The 25,919-nt window shown below is 29.5% G+C and overlaps 1 protein-coding gene across 1 annotated transcript in view; it reads left to right on the top strand.

Annotated features, from left to right (window-relative positions):
* The window catches only part of LOC145829936 (E3 ubiquitin-protein ligase UBR2-like), a 31,314-nt gene extending 7,615 nt beyond the window's left edge, over positions 1 to 23,699 (top strand). The window contains exons 4-26 of the mRNA XM_082937822.1: positions 58 to 762; positions 1,394 to 1,552; positions 2,716 to 2,895; positions 3,166 to 3,248; positions 3,757 to 3,884; positions 4,699 to 4,862; positions 5,046 to 5,145; positions 6,177 to 6,370; positions 7,124 to 7,317; positions 7,792 to 8,027; positions 8,450 to 8,603; positions 9,148 to 9,391; positions 9,473 to 9,549; positions 10,018 to 10,120; positions 11,856 to 12,071; positions 12,371 to 12,610; positions 12,884 to 12,973; positions 13,194 to 13,285; positions 19,080 to 19,247; positions 19,840 to 19,956; positions 21,728 to 21,934; positions 22,818 to 22,916; positions 23,144 to 23,699. Of these exons, the coding sequence (XP_082793948.1) occupies positions 58 to 762; positions 1,394 to 1,552; positions 2,716 to 2,895; positions 3,166 to 3,248; positions 3,757 to 3,884; positions 4,699 to 4,862; positions 5,046 to 5,145; positions 6,177 to 6,370; positions 7,124 to 7,317; positions 7,792 to 8,027; positions 8,450 to 8,603; positions 9,148 to 9,391; positions 9,473 to 9,549; positions 10,018 to 10,120; positions 11,856 to 12,071; positions 12,371 to 12,610; positions 12,884 to 12,973; positions 13,194 to 13,285; positions 19,080 to 19,247; positions 19,840 to 19,956; positions 21,728 to 21,934; positions 22,818 to 22,916; positions 23,144 to 23,285 (4,092 nt within the window). The 3' untranslated portion in view covers positions 23,286 to 23,699. The remainder of the gene's footprint in view (positions 1 to 57; positions 763 to 1,393; positions 1,553 to 2,715; positions 2,896 to 3,165; positions 3,249 to 3,756; positions 3,885 to 4,698; positions 4,863 to 5,045; positions 5,146 to 6,176; positions 6,371 to 7,123; positions 7,318 to 7,791; positions 8,028 to 8,449; positions 8,604 to 9,147; positions 9,392 to 9,472; positions 9,550 to 10,017; positions 10,121 to 11,855; positions 12,072 to 12,370; positions 12,611 to 12,883; positions 12,974 to 13,193; positions 13,286 to 19,079; positions 19,248 to 19,839; positions 19,957 to 21,727; positions 21,935 to 22,817; positions 22,917 to 23,143) is intronic.
* The last annotated feature ends 2,220 nt before the right edge of the window (positions 23,700 to 25,919 follow it).

Here is a 25,919-nt window from a genome sequence, read left to right as displayed (position 1 = left end):
TTTTCGTTTCAGATTTTTCATTGTTAATAAAATATTTGTACGTAGTTTTTCTTCAAGGTTTGCGACACCATAGAGTCTTACACGTTTCCCACCGGCACGGACAAACAATTGAGGCTGAAGGCGAACAAGGACAAGCTGAAGAAGGAACTGTACAAGTACCTGCACATCTTCCAAAACATCAAGTACGTTATGACCACATTGCCGAGTGAGTGGAACTGGAACTTGAATAAGAAGTTCATAGAGTTTTTGGAAAGATTCGTGCTGATATACGGCTCCTTGGAAGCGTTCGACGCGATCAAGCGCAAGACCGGCCGCCATTTGGAGCAGGAGCCGGAGTGGCAGACGGGAGTTCAGACGCAACTTCGCTTCTCTATTTTCCTCAACCACATAATAAACTGGTGCGGCAGCGACCGCGAGATCCTCCTCGAGAGTCTGAAGGTGACTGTGGAGCACCTGAGCTACAGCTTCCAGGAGGAGTTTCCGCAGTACGAGGAGGTGGAGTACGAGTCGAACACGTACAGCGTTCTGAAGTACGACATCACTGAGCAGTTAGTCTCAACCCACTACCCTCTCACCCGCTTCTTCTCGGCAATACTGTCTCTCGCCGCCCAGTTCGAGCAGGTGAGGAAGGAGGACTTGCTGGCGTTGCTGCCCGGCAAGAGGATGCTGGAGCTGGCCGACCGGTCGTTCAGGTCGCTGGCGCTCTGCAGTCAGACGCAGGCCAGCGCGTGGAGGAGAAACGGACTCGCTCTCGTTAATCAAGTGAGTTTAATTTTTTTATTCTGGTTTTTTAAGTGTAAAAATATTTCAATTATGAAATATTGTAATTTTAAAGCTAGTATTTAGTTTGTGTTGGTAATTACTTTTCAGCAATCTATAGTTTGAATTATTAATTGTTTCTTATAAAATTTCTTTCGATAAAACTTCAACTTAATACATTTCTTACACAATCAGTTTGTTTTATTGGTGATTTTTTATTTAAATTAATCACAAAAAATTAATTCACCAGCTGAATACTAAATTTATAGATCTTTACTTTCCTGTGTGTGCATTTGAAATTTACCACTTTAAATTAAAATAAATTTTACTTAGCAAATCAAAGTTGTTGTTGCAAATAAGGTATAATTTGAATACAAAAATAAACATCTAGACTTTAAAAGTGCAACGTATAAATAGACATTAGTTTTTAATAACTAATGTTTTAAAGTTTTCACAAAATATACAATAACGATTTGTTTTAAATATATATGTGCAGCGTCACATGCGCATTTTTATTTGAAAAAGACCATAAATAAGCAGTAACAAACAACGATAATCATTAGCACACCGGGACAATTAAGCATCTATTTTATTTCTAAATTATCTGTTTCTATATCTAAACCAAATCGTTCAGGTGTACTACATCAAGGAGAACAGGTGCAGGAGCGACTGCTTCGACAAGGACATCGTAATGCTGCAGGTTTGCGGCGGTTTGTGCCACGACCACGACGAAATGTTCGTCACGATGCTGTCCAGGTACAACCTCATCAAGCACGGAGCAAACTTCGACAACGTCAGTTACGTTTTTTTTGAGCTTTTTTTTTAATTGGAGAGGTAAACTGCGACCGGCAAAGCAAAAACCTGCGGCCCGCGATAAGTTTTTATACTGGAAGGGCATTTTATTATTATTTAACAATAAAAAAAAGTTGTGGTAAAAATTTAGTTATGTTGTTGGTTAGATATTTTAGTAATTACTAGTGGTTTGTCGTTGCATATTTTGTCACAATTTTAGTTTAAAATAGAGTATTCTTGTTTATTACTACAATTCTTTAAATGACTGCGACCCGCGGATAACTTTTTTCTGTAAATCTCAGCCCGCGAGCAAATTTTGTATAAAAATTGGACGGGACTTGTAAAAGGCTGCTGGCATCAGATTTAAAACTTTATTAATTTGTATTACACAATACGAAAGTAATCTCAATTTTATTTTATATTAGAACATATGTTAATACATAACAATACTTTTACAAAAGTTTGATGCATATCATCTGTAGTTTTGTTTTGAGAATAAAACGACAACAACAATATAAAAATAAATAAATAAAAACCTATGAAAAAGAAATTTTATTGTTAAAGGTTTGTTTAAATAGTTCCGTTTTGAATCATACATTTTACCTATATTTTGTTTGTTATGAAGAAGTTAGAAGTATAGTTTGTTTTAAAAGATACAATTGATCCTTTCTTTAGGAGTTGTATATTCTAGTAATCCAAAGTACAAACAATTTTAATTTCAGAAGTCGTCTGTGCACAGTTTTAAAAAGTTCGCTGGTATAGAGAAATAAAACTAAATTTCCACTTTCAGTAACATTATTTTAGATACTTCAATACACCATTGGTCGACAATAAGTAGTTTTCACTTAATAAAAAACAACTAAAACTATTTGGCTATATGAACCAAAAACATTTTTTTGTGTCAAAAAAAAAACATGTTTTAACTTTAACAGGGTCAAAAATAGCAAATCAAGAAAATATTTTGAGTTTTAACAAAACGTTTTGAAATTCCAACAGGGTCACTTGATTATTATTTTTGTTGTTTTTGTTGTTTTCATTCATAAAACTGTGTTTTTGTTTTTATAAGTCTGCAGTACGTTTCTGATGAAAATCACTGAAAATGTATTTGGGTGTTTTTTTTTTAAATCGGAGTATTTCATTTACACATTGATAAAATTTCAACAGGGTCACCTGACAGTGTTGCGAGAGGAGTTCGTGCAGATCCTGCTGATGATGTGCTTCGAAAGGTACAACCTGAACATCAGCACGACCACGCACAACGAAATCACCAAGCGGGAACTCATACACATTCTTGCCAGCGGGCCCAGGCCCCACTCTAAAATCGCAAAAGCACTGCCAGACCACGTTGGTGAAAATTGTTTTCTGTTTCCATGTTTTAGTTTTGAAAGTTCGATTAAGCTAAATGATAATGAGAGTATAACTCTTGAGAACGTTTGAAACTTTTTTTATGCAATAAAGTTTGTAGATTTTATTTTCATAGCAGAATTATTTGATTGTTTATCTATTTCTATGATGGAATAATTTAAAGTGTTTGTGAAATGAATTTAATTTTTGATCTGTTTAACGAACGTTAGGAGTAGTGATGCAAGTTTTTTAAACAAAAACCAACTGCAGTTTAAAGAGAGTTCTGCTTGGGAAGACGTACTTAAAGAAGTAGCTGATTTTGTTCCTACGCAGGCTGTCCACAGTGTTGCCAAGTTTGTTTTTGAATTTTACTGCCCACTGAGAAGCCCACTATCTTTTAGAAATAGGCCGACCATTTTAAGATATTTTATTGTATGAAAGTGAAAATTTTAATCTTCAAAAAATATTGATGCTTTTGTTTTTTGTAGTTATAAGTTTGAAGTTTGTTTTTTGTAAGTTATTAAAAATATAATTAAATAAAAATTTATTTTGGATTAAAAGAAAAAAAAAAAGTTTTCTAGAGATATAATTAGTAGATTTTTTAAAATATTTTGTAAGTCAATTATCATTCAATAAAACATTTTACATGTATTAAGAATGCTGCAAATTTAGTTTAAAGAAGTTATATAGATTTTGTTTAAAAATTGTGCAAAATTTCGTATTTGATATTGATAAATAATTTTTAACATTATAACTTTTCTAACTTTTGACTTTAAAAAAAGTGTAGGAGTTTAGAACATTTTTGAAATAAAAATGTAGAAAGTTTACATAACCAATGCATGGTCAAACTTTTTTTTTCAGATATAAGCTCAAAGATTCACAAGTCTTAGAAGTTAATCCACATTTTTACCATTACCCTAACCCCAATGATCAGTCAAATGCCTTAGAAAACATTTTGAAACGAAGAAAAGAATCGAAAAATAGCCAAGGTTTTTTTAATATGTTGTAATCCCTGACAGATGTGAAAGAACAGTTTTTACTAGTAAAAGCTTAATTAAAACTTAGATGTTTATTGAATTGTTAACAAAATAATAATGTAATTTACTATAATCATCACTAGAAAGATTAGTTTACCAAAAAATAAAAAAGTTTTATGTTTGTAGCTCGTCTAATATTTGCTGAACCGCATTACTGAGGTTTTTCATTAATATTTTTTGATTAATAACTTGAAAATGTAATGTGTTTTTAAATTTCGTTATCAAAGAAAAATATTTGATCGTTTTTAGTTTAAACTTTGTTTCTCTTACTATTATTGCAATTGAAGTATGATTGTGTTATTTGTTTTTATGAAAATGTTAATATTTTTAAAAATCAACTAAAAAAAAAGTTTATTAACTTGACTTAACTAAAAATTTTTTCATGATACATGCAAAAGTAACTAGCCTATTTAAAAAATGTTTTTAGTATGAAAAGTTTACCTTTAACTTTCACAAAAAATCTAGTTAGTATTTGTATTAAAGTTTATTTTTATACATAAATTTTTATTTACTGTATCTAAAACTACAGGTTATGTTTATAAAAAAATCAAAAGATTGTTATTTTTACAGGCATATTTGTGTATAAAAAATATGTTTAATAAACTTTAGCAAATAGTTATGCATTTATTTCAACAACTTGATTTTTTTCTAAACAAGCTTCAAGATTGCTCACCCACGAGACAGAACTTGACGTTTTAAGTTGAATTACATTCTAGCAATAATAACTTGATGGTACACTCATAACACTAAAACATATATTTCTCAGTGTTCGTTCCGCGACCCGTGCCCACCTTCAGAAGCTTGTGGGCGCCCGCACTGAACATTATGACGTCACGATCCTGCCTGCAGTTCATCAAGAGCCTGCTGCAAGACCCAGTGTTCAGCGAAGGCGACAACAAGGGCGACTCGAGCGACAAGCTGATCGACAAGGTTTCATGTAAAAATTTATCGATGTTTTTTTTTTTAAAGTGAATCAATACTTGTTTTTAATAATTCCAAGTAGATTTTTTTAAATATAGCTTTTATATCACATATCGAAATAAATAATATTCACAATAAGTTGACCACTACTTCGTGTATAAAAATCAGTTTTTACTTAAATATTTTTCACAGATTTTGTACTTGATTGGGTCGTGTATTGTCGAAGAGAAGGAACAAATAACTAGAAATCCCGATGATAAGTCGTTTGAGTTTTGCAGAAGGGCTGAGGAAGGTAAAAAAATTTATTTTTAAAGATGTCACCATTTTGACTTTAGTTTTTCTAGGATAAATTTAAAATAAAGGGTGTGCCTAGACCTTTTTTATATTAGCTACCGAACGTACTTTATAATTAAACTCTAACTTATTACCGTTGTGTCATTAGACCTTATTAATTTTATAAATTTATAATATATGCGAATAAGCTAAGAATAATAAAACAGATAAACAAGGCTTTGAAGTTTTTCTAAACAAATATTATAAAGATATTAAAGGTATTTTATAACAACAAGTTGCTTTCTTTGCAATGCATATAAAACATCATTTTACTTTTCAATTTCGGGCAGAATCAGTGCAATGTGTAATATTTTCGATATTAATTTCGTTAGAATTAATGACAGTATGTAGACGCTTTATTGTCTAAATTTCTAAGATACTTATTAGCTAGTTTATCGTTCATTTGTGTTCAGTGGATGTTTTTAGTCTAGCTTTCCGTAGTATGCATTCAATCTTCGTATTTTTAGTTCATGTATACATACAGCAACTTTACTAATACTATTAGGTTATTTTTACCCTCTTACCCAATAAGCAACCATTTAATTTTTAAATTTATTTTAAACTGATAAAAAACTATCTCCAGACACTAATCTTAAAAACCAACTTTAACAATTTACTTTTTATTTTTGTTAAAGCAATTTACTAATTTTAATTAAACTGACTAGCTGTATCATTTTAAACACTATTCTTAAAAACCAACTTGTTTATAGAGCAAGTTATAGGAACTTAGAGGAAGATAAATAAGTTGATTCACATATTTTGTCACTGTTTTGATTGCTATAGTTTTTTAGAATAAATTTAAAGGTATGCTTTAGACCTTTTTTATATTAGCTACTTGAAGTACTTTACAATTAAACTCTTACTTTTGATCATTTATTAACTTTACTCGAAATGATCAACCACGCCATCTTTAAACACCACTTTCAACCACCAACTCGCCGAACAAGTCATTCTAATATTCTATTAAAATACCGTTCTTGAAACCAACAGAGCAAGTGATGGGGACGCTGAGGAAGCACGTGGCGCCGGGCATCGAGCACAAGTCGTTTGCAAACCACCAGGAGATGGTGTCGTGGGTTTTGAACATCCAGGAGCAGGTTGCGAGCATGCGGCTCGGCGTGATGCCTTCGGCCGTTTCCACGACGAAGGCGGCGCAGAACGAGGCGCAGAAACAGCAGGACGACGTTGGTTTATTTGTAGTTTTTAAGTTAGCTGGTAAACAAATAATTTATTATGTCTGTTGGAAGAAGGAAAGAAAAAAAATTAAGATGAAAGGAAAAATCCGAGCATCAAAACTACCTTTTTATGATAAACTTTAAGTATCAACCAAAACAAAAAAGTATTTGTATTTTATATGCGGTTTAGATAAAGTTAAAATTTCTTATAAAAGTAATTAAGGCGGTTTTTTTCACTACTTATTTGATAAAGATATTACTATGAGACTTTTTCTTATAAGTTTTTAAAAGCAACTAGATTATTATATTTGTTCTTAACAACTAACTTTTTCAAAGCTATTCTTTTTACTGTTTAAAATAAAAACGTTTGAAATATTTTAGTCGTTATTAAGACTCTTTTTGAAATTCGAATTTATATTTAAGTATTCGATTATATGCGCATACATAATTGACTAGTGATCTAAAAAAACTATGCTTTAATTTATTTTACTAATAAAGTGACCGGAAAAGTTTGTCAACAGTATTTTATTGAATGACTCTATTGAGTTGAAAATCTTAAATACTTTGGTCCAGTGTATTGTATAAAATTGATATGATATTACAAAGAAACTTGATACTATCATAACAATTCTTTTAAACTTTATAAATTTTTATTTAAACATTTACCTATTTTTTGATTTATACTTCAAATATTTTGATGATTACACTCTTGAGATTTAAAACTTTTAATAGGGCTTAAATTTTATTCACCTCTTTCTCTAGGAAGCCAAAAAGAAACGTGAGAGTAGAAAGCGTGCGGCGCAGGCGAAGAGGAAGGCGATGCTGGACAGGATGAGGAACCAGCAGCAGAAGTTCAGCAAGAAGAACGAGAACGCGCTGCAAAAGCTTCAACCGCAAGATGGCGGTATTAAGAAAGCAGCTTCCACTTCCACCGTAGACATGATGGATTTGGACGAGTTCGTTTCAGCTCATTACTTTTATTTAATGTGTTTTTTAATTTTTAGTTTTATATATTTCATATGTCTTAAAACGTTTACAGCGTACCAGAAAATGACGAACTTGTTTGAGTTTGTTTTTTAAACAAGAGGTCGGCAAGCATTTGGTGGTCGCGGTCTTAATTTAGAAATTTAGAATTGGCGGGGCGTAGTTGTATTTTCACTCTTTATAAAAGACCCGAAATGTCTAGTATAAATTTTGAATTGTACCTGAGACCGAGTTGTTTTTTGCTCTTTATTTTCAAACCTCTTAATACCTAGTAAATATGTTCTAGTTTTCTTTCACAGGCCAAATTTGCATGTTTTCGGGCTGCAGTTTATATATTTCATGGATATATCTTTTATAAAACATGCTCGCAGGCCTATTTACCCCGTTTCAACCTAATTGAAAATTTCTTTTATTTTTTCTAAATATTATTACAACGTTCATCGCAGAAACAGCAGCCAATCGTCGGCGCTGAGACGTGTCACGTGCTTCGACCGCAAGCTGCAATTGGAGCATTCCGCGACCCACGAAGACAAGGACGTGTGCATATTGTGCCAGGACGGATCGAAGGACGTGCAGATGGTGCTTGTTGCTTACGTGCAGCAGTCCTCCGTGCTGTGCAAGGACCGCAATGAATGTAACGGGTTCGACTACCTTCCCTACGCCTACATTTCCAACAACAACGGTTCGAAAATTGCTTAATTGAAATTATAATAAAAACAAAAGGCTAGAAATTGTAATTTTTGTTAGGGGAAACAATTAAAAGTTACTTCAATTTTTTTGTATCTTGCATCTACAATTCAGGCAACAACAGTTAAAAACTAGTTTTAAACATTTTTGTGCTTTATTTAAATGTAAACTATATTTTAATTGAACATTTTCACAAAGCTAATCAGCTAGTGTTCTGAAAATAAATCAGTCAGTTTTTTGAAAGCAGGCCTTTGTTGCTTCTTAATTAGATACTTTCAAACTTACTTGATTTTAGTTTAGCTCAAATTCATGTGTAAACAAAGTTTTTGCGAAAGGTGTAGTTTTTATTTCGGCAAAGTAGCATGTTATATTGAAATTACTTTTAAAAATTAATTAATCATTTTTACTATTATGTAGGAGTGCATGTGTCAACTTGCAGCCACGAAATGCATTACACCTGCTGGCTGGAGCATTGCGAGAATTTAAAGAAGCAGAACACCTACCGCAGCCAAAGAAGACTCCACAACAAGTGTGACATCACAAAGAACGAGTTCGACTGCCCCCTTTGCAGGTTCTTGTCAATTAGTTTTGATGTGTGCCAGTGAAGATTTTTTTTATCTCTGTAATAACTTAATAAAGTCTAAAATAGTGTTTATTAAGTAGATTGTTATTGTACAGTACAGCCTTAAATTTCATATTACATTTAGTATTTGAAATGTAATATTGTTAAAGCATATATTGCATTTAGTTTTAAACAACATTTACACTTCTACATTTACTAATTAAAAAAAAGTAGTATGTTTTATTTATAAACTAATCTATAAAATACAGGTATTATTGGTTTTACTAAGATGTACAAACAAAAAAAAACGTTAGTACTGATGTCTAATTAAAAAGCACAAAATTAAGAGTAATTCACTCTGGTGTCTGCTTTGATATTATTTATATCGAGCAGCAATTTTTAAAAGTTATTTAAAAGGATTATTGTGCGTATGTTTAACATCTTGCTGTATAAGCTTATTTAAAACAAAAACTACATTCAATATACAATTAAGTTTACTTTTCTTACTGAATAAAAAATTAATTTATACTTAAATTTGTTATTAACTACGCAGGAGACTTTCAAATTGCGTGATTCCAGTCTCTTCACGCCGCGAAATCGCCGAAGTTCGAAGGGTAATCCCCAAAAACGAACCTTCCCAATCCCCACTCCCCGACAACCAGCAGCTGCCGTCCAACTCAATCGAGTTTCTCGCTTCCATCGAAACCATGACGTCACAATCGGACAAGGTGGTCGACCAGATGAGCCAGGACGAGATGCTGATGGAAGACGACGCACAAGACGAGACGCAAGAAATTGTAATTTTTACAATATATTTTATATAATTTATAATTTCTATTTTATACGCCATAAAATTTAATTGTTATTAATTTTCTCAGGACGACGCGTTGGTGGTCGACGTCACAGACGAAATGAATCCGCTGCCCATCGAAATAGAAGACGTCGACGGCACGAGGTTGCTTTTTTGTTTATATTTACAAAAATTAAATTTGTTTTTGCCGACTGTTTTAGTTATTGCAAGGATAATTTCCAAAAAATTGAGGTGTATGTCTCAAAAAACGTAGGAGGAAACGTATTTTTTGTGAAATTGTCTTTTTTCGCCTTTTTATTTGCGCCTCCCAAAGACAACCTACTTAACTCTTCGACTTTAGACGGCTATACATCAAAAATTGTTTTGAATATTTAAAATCTGTAAAAAGCAACTTGTAGTAGCTTAGTAAAAACTCTACAAATAAAATCAAGTTGTGAAAAAGTGATTTACCATCCTGTGCCCTTAAAAAGTTGCTTTCAGTCTTTCGGATGTCTTTTTGATTTTTTATTAGTCAATTAAGAAATTAGCTTCAAACAGTTTAAGTTGTAAAATAATTGTTATAAAATAAAATAACTTAAGTAAAAAATGCACTGAAAATTGAAATTTTTCCAGGTTTTTGTTGGCTGCCGACAGACGGCCGCCGCTTCTCAACAAACCCACCAATCAGATGTCTTTCAGCCAATCGAAAGAAAACTCGTTTGAAGAGTGGCAGAAAGTTAGTTTTAAATGTATTCACCTTAAAAACTATGCTCAAGCTTATGAATTCAGACAGTTACTAAGTTTCACCACTCTGAACGAATTATAAAACTGCGTTTTTTATTCAATATGCTTTGTTTGTTTGCAATAAATTTATTTTGACATAAGAACGTTAAGCATTAATTTAGGGGTGGGCAACGTACGGCCCGCGGGCCGGATCCGGCCCGCAGAGTGAAAATGACCGGCCCCCGACCGTTTTCTAAACTTTAATGGGATCCGGCCCGCAAATGAAAATGATCGACCCGCGAGCAAAGTGATAGGCCCGCGAAGGGTCAATGTTACAAACTTTTCATAGAATTTTTTATAATACTTTAATAAAACAATACTGTAAGAATTTGACTTTAAGAACATGCTAAAAATGACATTTTAAATTAATGCGTACCATTTAAGTACGCATTAAATGACTTTTTAAATACACCATTTTGTCCTAACATTTTGTGTTTTTCTAACTTAGTTGGAATATCTTTTTGCCAAACTACCCCAAGCAAAGTGTTTCTTTAAGTACGATATTTGTCAATTACAATGTCAATTCTATTTATAGACATTATTTAAACATCTGACACGTCTCAATCTACATCTTAAGTTGTCAGACTTAAGAAAGTTCGATGATTTGAAGGATTCAAAAAAGTGATCAACTGCATCCATAAAATTAGAATCCGACCGGATACAAATTTTTTTTTTTAATTAAAGCCATAGGGGGGGGTAGGCCATGTTTTTTACAAGTTGATCTTATTTTATAGAGTTTTTACTAAGCTTCAAGTTGCTTTTTACCGTTTTTAAAAATTCAAATTAGTTTTTGAGATATGACCGGCCAAAGTCGGGCCGCATAACAGGTTCCTTATGGGGAAGGAAAAACTAAAACGGCGAAAAAAGACTAATGCATTCAAAATCTATCTCCTCCTTCATTTTTTGAGCAATCTTCTTCAAACTTTCACAGTCTATTCTTTATACAATAACAAAAAAACGTTATTTGTGACTTTAAAAAATTTCAAGTAAAAATACCTTTTTTTTGAAAAAAAAAATTTTTTTTTGATAAAAAATCACTTTTTTTATTTTATTTTTGTCATAAAATTTTTGTTTTTTGAAATTATTAAAATTCACAAATAACGTTTTTTTCTCATAATGTAAGGAACATTTCCTGGAAATTTGAAGAAGATTGCTTGAAAAATGAAGGAGAAGATAGATTTTAAAGCCCGTTTTTAAGAACTCGAGAAAAACGGCTTTAAAGTTACCCTTTATATACCCTTTATAAAGACAACCCTTTATATAACCGGTCATAAAAAAAAAGTTACTTAATATTTTTAAAATCTAAAAAAAGCATCTGAAAGATTATGAAATTTACTATAATATAAGTCTATATGTTATTTTTGGTCAAAAAATGGCTTTTACCCCCCCCCCCTATGGCCTTAAAATCCGACCGGATCTAGATCTCGACTTAAAATTAGTATCCAGTCGGATTCGGATCTAAATAGTCATATTTCGGCTGGATACAGATACTGGATCCGGTAAATCACTAATTTGAAATGCTCCGGCCTGCAAAAGACTTAATTTTTTCGGACCCAGCCCTTGATTAAAAGACGTTGCCCACCCCTACTCTAATTGATCATTTGTTAAGTATGACGTATAAGTTAAGTCAGTTTCCTCATGAAAAAATTCACCCTAAAAACAATTATGACGAGATATTTTTAATACAGGCTTACTTCCGCACCTGCTACAACCGCAAGTCGCTGCCCAAGCTCTCGATGAAGCCGCGCCAGATGATCTGGCGGTCCATCGCCTACTCGATCCAGTCGCTGGAGATGGCGTCGCGGTTCAGGGGAAAACCCATGATGTGCGAGGCGCCGGTGAGGAACAGGAAGACGTTGCAGGGCTTGATCAGAAGCGCGTTCTACCTGGGAAGGAAGCACGAGGTTGGTGATTATTATGATTTTTTGTTCGTGTTTTTAAGAAAATATTTGAACTGTTTAGCCGAACTGACGTGTAGGTAAAACAATCTAAAAAAAAGAGTTTTACTTTAAAGTTATGAATTAAGAAAAATGTTAAATTTTTAATGATTACTAAAGAAAGACATCAAAATATAAAACTTAGTTTAGTACTGAATAGTAAAGCATAACTTCTTTGTCAATCCAAACTGAATAAGTGTATACTTTTTAGGTTATACATGCAACAGTAATGTTAAATACAACATAAAGTTTTTTGTTTGTTCCAGGCAAACGAGCAGGTGGCCCACCGCTTGCTGCGACTGCTGATGGGAGAAATCGTGGAGAACCAATCACAGGACAGCTCGGCGAAGAGCGAGCCAATCGCCTTGCTCACCTCGGACATTTTCACTACCATGGTCATGCTCCTCTTCTGCAAGGACTCCCTGCTCGCCTCAGCCGACGATTGTGACGTCACACAGAGTTTGTTGAACGACAAGTTCACCGTTCGGCTATGCACGATTGCTTATGTGAGTTTGTAGAAAGCAATTTATTTTTTTAATTTTCCATAAAGTTAAATAAGTCTTTGAACTTAAAATTTAGCTTAAGAGTTTTGTAATTTGTTATTGACTAAAAAATATGCTTGAATTTATAAATAAAATATACTTAATAGCATAACTATGTTGTTAAAATTTTTGTAAATAACGATAATAGTGAAATACGAATAATAATTTTCGTATATTACCTGAACTAGGTTTAAACTAACTATTTTTTGCAAAAAAAGTTATAAATATATTTTTTAGATGACACAAATTTTCTTGCTAACTGACCCATCAAAAATAACAAGTGATGTCGTCATATCAAGCACTCCATTCACTGACACCTTTAATGTGGTTAGTAAACATATTGCATCTATTCAAGCTCATAATGCTTGGTTACAAAGAGATTTAATTCAAATTATTTTTGTAATAATTTTAGTTTAAGAAGCAAACGTACAAAAAAAAATCCTTAAAAACTAGTAATTTTTAAAGTCTCGATATGTAGTTATAACTTAAAACATTTTTTCGTTGAAATACTTTTAGTTACTAATTACTATTAAAAATTTCCTTGCAGATTCGGTCATATGCAGGTTTGGAACACTTACAAAACGTCGACAGTAAAAAGCTGGAAAAGGTTTTGCTTCCCTCCCTTATGCCTTTTATTAGGTTTGTAACTTAGATATTACTTTGAAAAAAGTTGCTAATTGTGTCATATAATTGCAATTCAAATTAATAATTCTATTTAAAGACTTAAATTTATTTTATTGTGTTTGTTAACTATTTTTCCTAACTTAAAGTATTTGTAATATTTCTTACTGTTTCTCAATACAGAATAAACATTCTCATCATCCACCAACCTCACTTAGACTGGTTTAAAACTTTGACAATTATCAATCTCATGCTTAGTATACATGTTGCTTCAGTTGTTTTAAATATTATGAAAAAAAAATATCTAGACAATTTTTTGTTTTTTGAAAGTTGTTTTGATTTCTAATTAAAGTCTGCTTTCTTCAACCTTTAACAAAGCACATTGTAATTACCAGTGGTCAGCTTTACAGATCAATATGCACACATAACGAAAATGATACAAATATAGTTTTCAAAAAATTGTATCAAGTTTTTATAAGCACTTGATTAAAAAAAAAACTTAATGATTTACGAAAATAAAATGTTTCACCAAAGCTTTACTTTAGTTTACTAAAGTTTAAACTTAATAATTTTATGAAATGAAAAGCTTAAATTACAGTATACTTATTTCAGCATTTAATAATTAAGTTTTAGGTTTATTGCGCATTACGTTTGTTATTTTAATGCAATTAGCAAACTCGAAAGCAGATTTATGTAGGTCTAGCATAAACTCTAGCAGCTTGCTTTTCGATAAATAATTTAAGGGAAGGCTTTATCTGTCTACTATTTTCACTTCTTTTTATGTATACTACGTTTTTGTAATAAAATTCAAAAACTTTTTGTAGCAATATATTAAAACTGTATAAATGATTTGGAAAAATAAATATCATTTAACGGGATAAGATTTAAAATTATATGAATATATTAATACTATTAGCTAAAAATGTTTTCGCATAAAAATGGCAACTCTATTTATTGTCAGTTAGTTCCGAATATTTTCACAAATAAGAAAAAGTTGGATTTAGAATAATTTCGCTTTGATAAGTTCCTCAATTATTTTACGTTTTCATATTAGAATTATATATTTTAAAATTTAAATCTTATATTAACTTGTAGTAAAAATTTGTAGTAATTTTTTTTTCGAATGGAAGTTTTTAAATAGCCTTTAGTTTATAACTTTAATACAATAAAGTTTTGATAAATGAACTTTTTTAAGTTATGTGTAATTAAAAAATATACATTGTATATAATCTAAAGCAGGGTTTCCCAAACTCATTTACTAAATCGCCCCCTTTTCAGAAATTTGAAAAATAATCGCCCCCCACGATTTTAAAAAGTAGTTTTTCTCTTGAGTACAAACTTTTGAGCCAAAAAATTGTGTTCGAAATGTAATTTAGTCTGGTATTTCTTATACACGCACTTTTCGGCTGTGTTCAACATAGTTTACAGGGCTTGAGAAAATAAGTTACTGCTGTTTTCTTATAAACCCAGTAAAAGGTATAAAAATACTTAAATATTAAAAAGCCTTGTGTAATCAGTAATCAATCATGTTTAAATATGAATTGTTTTGAAACTAATGAAACTTTTAGGGTAGTGGTGGACAACTTTTGTAGTCAGCAATTCATATTTACTAAAAAATCATTTCTTGTTTCAACTCGTTTAAAAAATGTAATTACGGGCTGCATAATTTAAAAAAATTAAACATAGAAAACTAAAAAACTCGAGCATAATTGTAATAAAATGATTTACTATTATTGTGATCTAGGAAATACTAAAGTAACTGAAAACCAAATTGAAAGTGTATTTCAAAATCATAAACATCAAAAAACTAAATTTGGTTTATTTTGCACAAGTAGTTTCAAGTTACTTGGCGGGTGGAAATTTGATTGGATCTGGACCGTAAGTTACCCATATGAAATCTTAACTGAAACTGACATTATAACTATCTCTCATTTAACGAATTTCGGACATATAGATTGAATGCTAAGTAACTTATTTAAGCCGCACAAAATACTTAATTTATTATATAAATAGGCATATCCTGAAATTAAATACCAGAGATTAAAAAACTATAAAAGAATGAACACATTTTTTTAAACATAATGAGATAGATATTAAAACATTATTGCTGATCCAGTTTTAGGAAGTTTGACCGACTGGTTGATTATCTCACATGAAAAGTGGGTTTATCAATACCTTCTGTTAATGCAGTAAAATTATTAATTTCAATGCTACTATATATTATAAGCAAGTTTGTTGTGAAATTAAAAATTTAATTCTAAATTTTTTAAACTATATGTTTTGTAGTAGAATACCATTAAATAGTATTTGACTTAAAATAACTTTCAGGAAACTAAACCTTAATTTTAACATTTATTTTCTTCGTTTAAATTCAAAAAAAATCAAATGTTTTACAGTTAATTCTGTGAACAGAAAGTAATCAATTAAAAAATTCTTTTAATTGTGTTAAAACTTTCTTTTGTAGCTGTAGCAGTCTTTTTGATTGCTTATTTAATACTGTTTAATTTTATTTTTTCTCTAGTTATTAGTCTATAATAATTACTAGAAAAAATAGTGAAAAACTAAAAGCTAGTGTTGAACTATTAAAATAAACAACACATTCTAATTGCTAATATATTAAAAAATAAGATAAAACAAAAAACAGTTGTATTAATAGTTTAAAATTATTTAATATATAGATTTTCTAACAGTAATAAATCAAGTTAGAAAATAAGTTTGAGTTTAATAATCTTTCAAATGAAAAAGTTGAAGCATTTCAAATAGAGACATCAAATCTATACTCTTTTAAAACCAAAAATAAGTTTTGAAATAAAAACTTTAATGGTTATCAAGGTTTTTTTATTTATACAGATTAAACAAGTAATAACAAAAATATGTCAAATAAATTTCTTTCAAACAAATACTTTTACCACTATGCTATAAAAACTTTTAGTGTAATGTAAATCGACAAATATAAACTACAAAATTAACCAGGTCAAAACAAAGCTATTAACATATTTAAAACATAAACACTTTATAAATACAGTCAGGGTTGCCACTCGGTCAGGAAAAGTCAGGAAATCAGGAAAAGTCAGGAAAAATTTGAAAAAATTACAAAAGTCAGGAAAAGTCAGGAAAAAATGGGGGGTTTTGAAAAAAAGTCAGGAAAAGTCAGGAAATTTGATAAAAAAAAAAGTCAGATTTTGTCAGTTTAAATTTACAAAATTCCTTGTTATCCAAAGCCTTAAAGTGGTAAAAGTTAATTGAAAGTCCTTTAAAGTCAGAAAAAAATTCCAAAATTATCCTAGAAATTTACAAAAATATTTAATTTTATTTCCAATGCTCTCAGCTGGTATAAATTAGTAAAATATCCTTTAATAAACTGCAAAATGTTCCTTATATGTCGTTTGTTTATCTAGATACATTTATGCTAGGATTTGCTAAAAAAATGTTTCTTTTTTCAGACAAGCTGTGTTTATAAGGTAATAATACAAGTATTTTGCTGATAGGGCTGTTTATTACAAACATCAATCATACACAGATGGTTGAAGTGATGTACTGGAAGTTTGATGATAGAATTCAGCAAAAAACTATTGTTTATAACCTGTATTAAAGTTAGATTGGAAGCTTTATATAGTTTAAAGTGTTAGATTATGTATTTTAGAAAAAGTTTAATTTAAGAGCTTGATTTAGAAAAGTCAGGAAAATTTTGGTAAAAAGTCAGGAAAAGTCAGGAAAATTTTCTTAGCTTGATGAGTGGCAACCATGTACAGTAGACTTCCTCTTCAATTCGCACTTTGAACAAAATAAAAAAGTTTAAACTCAAAAATTATTACCATTTTTTTTTTATAAAATGATAAATTTAAATATGTTATATGCAATAACGTTATGAATAAACATGAAATCAACTAAAACATAAAACAAACATTCATAAAAAAAGATCTATATAAGCTATTAAATATTGTGTATTTTATGTTTTATTAATACTTAGTTAGTAATAGACTTTATTTAAGTTAAATTTAAAAAAGTATAAGTTTGCACTTTTTTTGGGTAAAAAGTGCGAACTCAAGAGGAGGTCTACCGAAATTAATATTTATTAGGCATTATGCAAACCTGTTATAGAATAAATAACTTATAAGAATTTTTAATGTAAAAAGACTACTTAAATACAATACAAACCAGGTTAAACAAGAAGTATTTTAAAAGATCAAATTAATAAAAAACTTTCATAAAATAATGTCTGCTACTGAATTCAAACATAATATATGCGAAGGATGAGGTTCATGAATTCTTGCAAGTTTTTCTAATCTGATTCTAAATCAGTCAAATAAAGCTTCAAGTCACCTCCTTTACAAATATCTAGATTAGATATTTTGCTCAAGATGTTGATAACTAAACTTAAAGCTTTCTCAACAACATAGCTAGAAGAAAAAACTATATACAACAATCTAAATTCCTCTCGAATGATTGGATACTTTTGACTTAGTTTTTGTTGAGTTCAAAAGCTTTCATTTCGTTCTTTGGAAAAAATTACTTTAAGTTCAAGGTCAGTTTGTAAGTCGGAGAAGGTTTCCTGTGTGTCGTTTACTTCAAAAAGATCTGCCACGAAGGGATCCATATTTTTATCTATATGATAGCTTTTTTGTGTCAAATCGAAATTTTACTACTTAATATCTTGAAATTGTTAAAAATTCCAGATTAAAAAAAAAATTGCCTAAATTGTCAAGTTCCAGGTTTTTCTGGGTAAAAGACAACCCTGTATAGTTTTATTTCTTAATTTAACTTAATGACTTTTCAAATAACAATTGGAAATGTCATGAGGTGATAGTTAATATAGAAAACATAGATTTTTACAAACCATTTATGATCCTAAATAACATATATGTAAGGTTAAAAAATAGTAAAAACAATTCCGATCGTCTATGATCTATGTAAGTGATAAATAATAAAATATATAATTGAAAATATGTAATTAACTTAAAAGTAGGAGTCATAAGTACTTGATTTTTTCTCTATATTTTACATAAACACAATTAACTTTTTTGTTTAAGTTTTACCACAGGGTCAAATATTTAAAAGCAAGCTAAAATTAGTAAAATAGCAAAATAAAAAGTAAAAATTTTATGACAACCCAAAATTTTAAAATCGCCCCCTTTTCGCCCCCTTAATAGTTATCGCCCACCCTTTCGCCCCCTTACTAATTATCGCCCCCCGAAATACTAAAATCGCCCCCAGGGGGGCGATATCGCCCACTTTGGGAAACCCTGATCTAAAGACTAAATTATTTTGTAAAATTGCGTAATTTTCTTTTCTATTACAAAACTCTTTATGCGGTGTCATAATTCGATTATACAACACAACTGGCACAATGCTGTGGTATTAGGAATTTTAATTTTGATTTTTAAGTAACTAAGATTTTAAAGTTATAACTTGCATTACAGTATATTTTAAAGACTTCTTTTTAAATTAATATACTATTAGTTTTCTTTTTATTGAAAATAATCATACTTTCAAACTTTTTGTAAATTTGTTTTATGTAAGTAAGCTAAGCAAAATGGATTAAGTAATTTCATATTTTCACAATAGATACTTTTCTCGATTAAGAAAAGTTTACTCGTTAGTTTATTATTTATAAATATCAAAATGCTTTTTAAAAATAAATATATATTTTTTAATCATTCTTTATTAAGCCTTAAATTTTTTATGACACTTGAAAAAATACACTCACACTGAACAATTTATACTAGTTCAATTCCAAAATTTAAAAATTATTTAATTTATTTTATATATTTTTTTTTGTTGAAGTACAGACCTATTATATATATTTTTCTAGGTGCACAGTGATGCTGATGTATTACGTCACAAACGTGCCTGTTTGTGAACAACTGGAAAAAGACGACGATCTGATAGCAATGCTTCAATATCTCGACATGCCCACTAATCTGTTAGACGTCATGACTTCGCCTACGAACAATCAACAACTCCATCCTAAAATAAGCGAGTTAGTGTAGTTTTTTCACTAATAAATTTTTGAGATTAATCAATTGTGGATAACGTTTTGTTTTACAATAAATGCTTTTACACATATTTTTTAACACACCTTTTAAATAAAACAAAATTAATAAATTAAATTCATAAGATATTAGGCCATCATTATCTTTGCCTTTATAATATTGTTTGCAAAGTTCAGTTTTTGGTAAGATATTTTAAACTGATAATCATATGTCAGACCAGTTCCTTAGTTTATAAAGAAAAATGCTTGTATTAAGATATGCAACAACTTCAATGTTTTTCTTAAAAAAGTCGTACTCATTTTGATTTATAAACAAATGTGATTTGTTTTGCTGCTTTTTTCGGATGAGAAAAAGCTTGACTAATTATACTTGAGAGTATTAATAAGTTATATAAAAAAAAATAGGAGCTAACATTTGTACGCTATAGTAAGTTATTAATTTAATAAAAGTTTGTATACATATCAAAGTTGAATATTTCTACAACAGCAAAACTAATAACAAAACAAAAGTATTTAAAGCAAACTTTAAAAACTCGAACTAGTGCCTAATTAGTGGTTAGGTTAAACAATTATTTTTCAGGTGGTGCAAGGCTCCATACGTGAGCCTTCTACTAGATGCTTCGAAAACAAATCACAATTTGCTCTATCCTCAACTCGCTGAACAGTGCAGACTTGTCACATTAGATCATGATTACACGTTGGTTTTTCATTTAAATAAACTTGCTTCGATTAGGCTGTTTTGTTAGTCCAATGCTGCTTTTAAAGTTTCCTCATGAATCAAAATAATGTGCTAAAAATACTTTCATAGATTTCTAGTTTGCTCCCACATAAACTTAATAACTAAAATTTCTCTGAACTGGATGTTGTTTTTTTATATATAAATATGTTTTTCACAGAGTTTGTTTTATATAGTTTTTGTTTACATATTCGAATGATTTTAAAACTCTGGTTTTTATACTTCAGTGTAAATTAAATATTGTTCAAATTTTTCGATGTAAAATCTGACTTTAGACATGTATTACATCAACAATTTGCTGTTACTATTAATTACAAAATAATGTTTTAACTTTTTTTTTTACATGTTTCAATATTTACAGTTGCAGACTCGAAATAGTTTAAAAGTAACGTTTAGCATTGAGCTGCTTTTAAATTTTTAGCTTATCTTTTTCAAATACAAATTGATGTAAAGCTGTTACGAAGTATTGAGAAAGTATTCAACAATTTCAGATCATATGTTTTAGTAAGTAGTAAATGTGCATAAGCATTCTATCAATTTTAGTTAACTGTCTAGCGACATGCTCTAGTAATATAATTACTGGATTTGTGTAAAACATGAAAACAAAACTTAATTAAATTAGCTTTTGTTTTTACCTTACATTCAATATGTTTTTAACTTTTGATAAAGAAAACCTTGTTAATTTTAACACAAAAATGTTTAAAGAATGTTAAGAAGTATATCAAATTTGATTAGTTAGTGTATTGTACTTACATATAATAGTTTAAAATTTGATCATTAACCGTTATGATTTAAATTTAAAATATTATTTGAAGCAATTATTTATCTAAAAACGTTTAGTAAAAAATAACGTCATTAAATTATAATATTAAATCTTTTTTTTTTTGGTTTCGCGATTTAATTATTATCTATTAAATTGAAAGTTTTTCATGTAAATTCATTTATGTATAAGCAGTAAGCTTTAATGAATTTAACAATATATATAAATTTATATACACAAGCTGAATAAACAAAAGTATAATTGTTCACACAAAACAACTTACTGCAGTTAAACTATGTCGAACGATTTTAAATATCCTAATATTAATAACAGGGTTGCCACTTTACCTGGAAAAACCTTGAAAAACCTAGAACTCGACAATTTAGGCAAAAATAACCTGGAAAAACCTGGAATTTGAGAAATTTTGAAAAAAAACCTGGAAAAACTTTGAATATTGTTCAAAACACCTGGTAAGACCTGGAATTTTTAATAATTTTATCATTTTCAGTATTAAAATTATAATTTGACACAAAATATCTATCATATAAATAAGATTTTTTTGTAATCATCAAAAAAATTTTTATTAAAAAAACAAATTTAAAGTAACTTTATAGCATCTTTTAAATGTTTTTGTACTATTTAACACCGTTTCTTTTATAGAAATTAACTTAAAATTAAAAATAGACCCAAAAATTTTTACTTTTAAAAACCTGGAATAAATTTGGAAAACCTGGAAAAAATTTTGAAAAAACGAGTGGCAACCCTGTAGTAATATATGAGATTAAAAACAATTTTATAATTATATCCATAAAAAATCCAACAAACATTTCATTCTTCAACCTACTACTTACACATTTGCAGTGAAGCAATTTTTTTGAATTAATTTAAAAAAAAGTATCATACATTTACAGCGACGCCTTCATACAAACCTACAAATAAATAACTTAAGTTTAACGAGTAACCTACCTGCAGTGAGACGATGGCGAAGGCGGTGGATTACAAATGCCCGCGCTTTCCCTCCGACGAGCCTTCCGCCCACCCCACGCTGTGCTTGGTGTGCGGGTTGCTCATGTGCAGCCAGTCGTACTGCTGCGGGCAGGAGGACAAGCAGGGCAACCAGCTGGGACCGTGCGCGCACCACTCCAACAAGTGCTGCTACTCCCATGGAGTGTTTCTCAGGTTTTTTGAACTTCACTGTATGGTAAACTTTTTTCTCAGGTTTCGTTTGAGTGCTTTAATCTTGTATTCTTTATGATGGTTGTTTGGCACTGCAAGTTTTTTTGTGGTTTTAATTTTTTATACAACCCTTTCACACTTTTTTAGTTCAAATAAGGTTTAGTTTAATTGAAAACAATACTAAATAAGCCAGATAAATTTTTGCATATGCTGCAAAGTTTTGTTTGCTTGGTAGTTTTTGTATTAACTCTTTATTTTAAAGAAATTGAATTTACTCAATAACAACACATCTGAATAAACCAATTAAATTCAAGTTGTTTATTTTTAGCTTAACTTCTTTAATTGCCTTAATAAATGTATTGTTGGGGGTTAATTTAGTTTGTCATAATAGTTACAAATAGTATTTATATGTATATTTTTTGAATATAACTAATTAAGGTTGCACAGTATTTTTCTAGGTAGCATAAGCAAATGTATATACAATTTTAAAATATTTATTTTGTTATTTTTCCTAACTCTTTTAAACTTAGCATAAAACTTGGTTGAGAATATTTTTTTACTAAAGATTGGTATCCAATATTTACTTTAAACCAATTTACTAATAATTAACTTTAAAAAAAGACTTTTTTTAAATACTCCAATATTACTTTGTTTGTTAGTAAAGTTTTTAAAATTAAGAATGAAGACATATTTTTCTTACAAATTTTCAAAACTACCCGAATGCTTTTACTGATACTAAAACCTTTTATTAACGACTGTACAAAACAAGTATTAGTTCACTTATATTTATTAATAAATTTACCCTTCTGTTTGATTCATTTAGAAATAAATAAAACTTACAAACCAAACAGGTTTTTGAATAATATTTTAAAACAAATATGTGCAGAATACGGCAGAGCAGAGTTTTGTTGCTGAACGGGAAACGTGGATGCTTCAGACCAGCTCCTTATGTTGATAAGCACGGAGAAACCGATGTCGGACTCAAGTCAGTTAACTTTTTATATTTGCCAAGTTTTTCTTTGAAAATTGCAATAAAATCAACGTAGGAAGTTAGTCTGGTAAGAATAGCTAGCTGATCAACTTTTTTAGAACAAAAAAAAAAAGTATTTGTATATTTTTGAATCAGCTAAGATATTGAATATAAATAAACAAATAAAAAATATTATACGGCCAATAGTGAACGAGATATTTCACACTGAAAATTGTTCACAGGCGCGGAAACCCGCTGTACTTGGACGAGGGCCGGCTGGCCGAGCTCAACCTGCTGTGGCTCAACCACGAGGTTGATGACGTCATAGTGAGGGACGGCGACCAGCACCGGCAGTGGATACAGATACTGTGGCAGCAGATGTGACGTCACACAGGAGGGTGCATTTTAATGAATTTTAACTAATTTTAATTTATATGTTTTTTTCTTTCGATTCTATTTATAACTTTTGATGCAAACAAATTTCGAAGGGGGTTTGGGGTTGGCTGAAATGTGGGTTCTTCTTATTTTATACGTTCTCCTCCGAAAATATCCGCCATTTAGTTTAATTTTTAGCTTCAAGTAAACTTTCTCTGTGTTTCGATTTGTTACAGGATTAAATTATTTTATTGCACATTGTTTTTCATTTTACTTTTCAAAGTTAAAGCTAATTTTAGACGTTTTAAAATGTTCTGATGGTTTATATTTGAAAAAAACATTTATTTTTCTAAAAAAAAATCCAAACTATCTTATATCTTTTAAATAACTGTCCTAACAATTTTCTTCAAACATTTTACACTTAAAAGTATCTTTTATTATGTACAAAGAATACTGACTACTAGTGTTTTATTCACGTTCTGTAAGTTAAAGTAAACTATTTTCATGAAACGTCAGCAGCCGATTTAATTAACTATTATGTATTTTGAGAATAATATCACATATAGAAGTTTAGAATCCGTAATAAGCTTTTTTTATTCAAAGCAGTTTTAAGAACTAATCTAACAATTGCTTATTCTTAATACCTACCAACAACTACTTATTATTTTTGTAACAAAAAAAGCATTAAATTAAATGAAAAATGTAAATGCAAGATTATATTAAAGGTTAATTTTGTTGCATATGCCGTTTTTTTAAGTATAATTTTTCCTTTATACTTGGTATAAAAACTATTTTTGAAACTTATTTAGCACTTTTAAGACTCCTCTATCTTGTTATCACTAGCCTAAAGCAAACAGAACTAGTTAGAAATTTAGTTGTCAATTAATCCGGAGTCTAGGCTTTTTAAAATGGAGTAGCAGATTTTTTTTGCTAAAAAACAAAACAGTTTAAAACAAAAAGCCTATTGATAAAAAAGTTTTTAAATGATGTAAGTATCTACTAAAATGATTAAGCAATTATTTGTCATGTTGTAAATTAATATTAAACTGTTGATAATATTTTTTAGTCAATTATCTTTTTTAAACCGTTTCATAAATAGTGTCTCACATAATAAGATCATTATTACTAATTTTATTTACAAAAAACAACGACGTTTCACCCAATATTGTTATCTTCAGATATTTACCAATATTATTGAATAAATATTAAAACAAATAGTTATAATTCTTATAGTTTATAAATTGTTTTAGTATTTTTCGAATATTGGCTAAATCTTTAATATAAGACAAAACATATAATAAGATTAAAACAAGGTTATTTATTCTTTAGAAATTTAATTTGCTAATAAAATATTGAATGCCACTGTGAAAAACTCAGTGGTTTTAGTGTTAATATTAACAAATTATCTTTAAATGATAAAATAACACGAAAAGTTAAGTGTCAATTTAAAGAAAATGTCGCTATATTGACGTCGTGGTCAAGCTGTTGAAATGGCATGGTAAGTTTATGAAAACTATAAAAACAAAAAGTCAAAACCTGAAAATCTATTTAAAAAACCAAAAAAAAGTATTATGCTTATAGATTGACGGAAATCAATTTAATAAATATAAAAAAGATTCAGATAAAATAATTTTCTACAAATAAAAACATAATGTACTAAAACTATGTAGTTAGAAGTATACTGAAATAAAATGGTTTAAAGTTTCCGTTTGAAAACAAATTCTCAAAAGTTACAAGCTTATTATGATATAATAAAGAATTTAAAACGAGTATCAGCTGATCTAAGCAGTGCTCAGCAAAAAAAAACTACTTTGCGTTTAGATGAAATGTTGTTTATGGTATTTGATTTTTAAAATATATTTTTTTTTTTAATTTTCAAACTTTAAAAGAAATCACAAGCGAATATGCTAAATTAAGTAAAAATAAATAAATTAGCAACATTTTTGTTGAGCATTTAAATTTTTTTAGGGGTCGCAAAGGCTCCAGTAAACCAGTATAAATACGCCTCTTAATTATTCCTTTTTTAAGTTTAGCAAATCATTTAAACTTCTACCTTGCGGTATTTATCAGATAAATTTTCTATTGTTCGTATTAAAATTTCAGTTTTCTAAATCTGAGAGTCTACAGTCTACACAACTACCAAAAAAAAAAAAGCTTTTAAGTATCTGGTTATGAATTGAATACTCTTTTAAATTTTAACTGTTATAGACACTACAATATATCCACTTTCTTTATAATGCATAAATTTAAAAGTATTAACTAACAAACTTAGTTTTATAATATGTGTTTTATTATTAGTAAGGTACGTTGTTTTTGTTTAAAAATATTCTTTGAATAAGGCCGTTTGATTTAACTTTAATAGTTTATTCTAAGTTTTAGTTTACTTTCAATGTCACCTTTACTTTATGAGTACTATTAACCTAAGTTAAATACAAAATTGGGTTTTACTTTTAATATCCTTTAACATGTTACAACTAAACATGAACTTTTACATAATGATCTACAATTAGAGTATTTATTCCGAAGTTTCCAAAACAATTATTTATATTCGTTTACAGCAGGGTTTTTAAAAACGGTTGATATCGCCTATTTTTAGTAAAACTATTTCTACATAGCCAACTTCTCATATAAAAACGATGATTG

The sequence above is a fragment of the Thalia democratica genome, chromosome 2 (genome assembly GCF_965202585.1).
Source record: "Thalia democratica chromosome 2, ktThaDemo2.hap1.1, whole genome shotgun sequence".
NCBI classification, from domain to species: domain Eukaryota; kingdom Metazoa; phylum Chordata; class Thaliacea; order Salpida; family Salpidae; genus Thalia; species Thalia democratica.
This window is presented reverse-complemented; position numbering and strand designations above follow the sequence as displayed.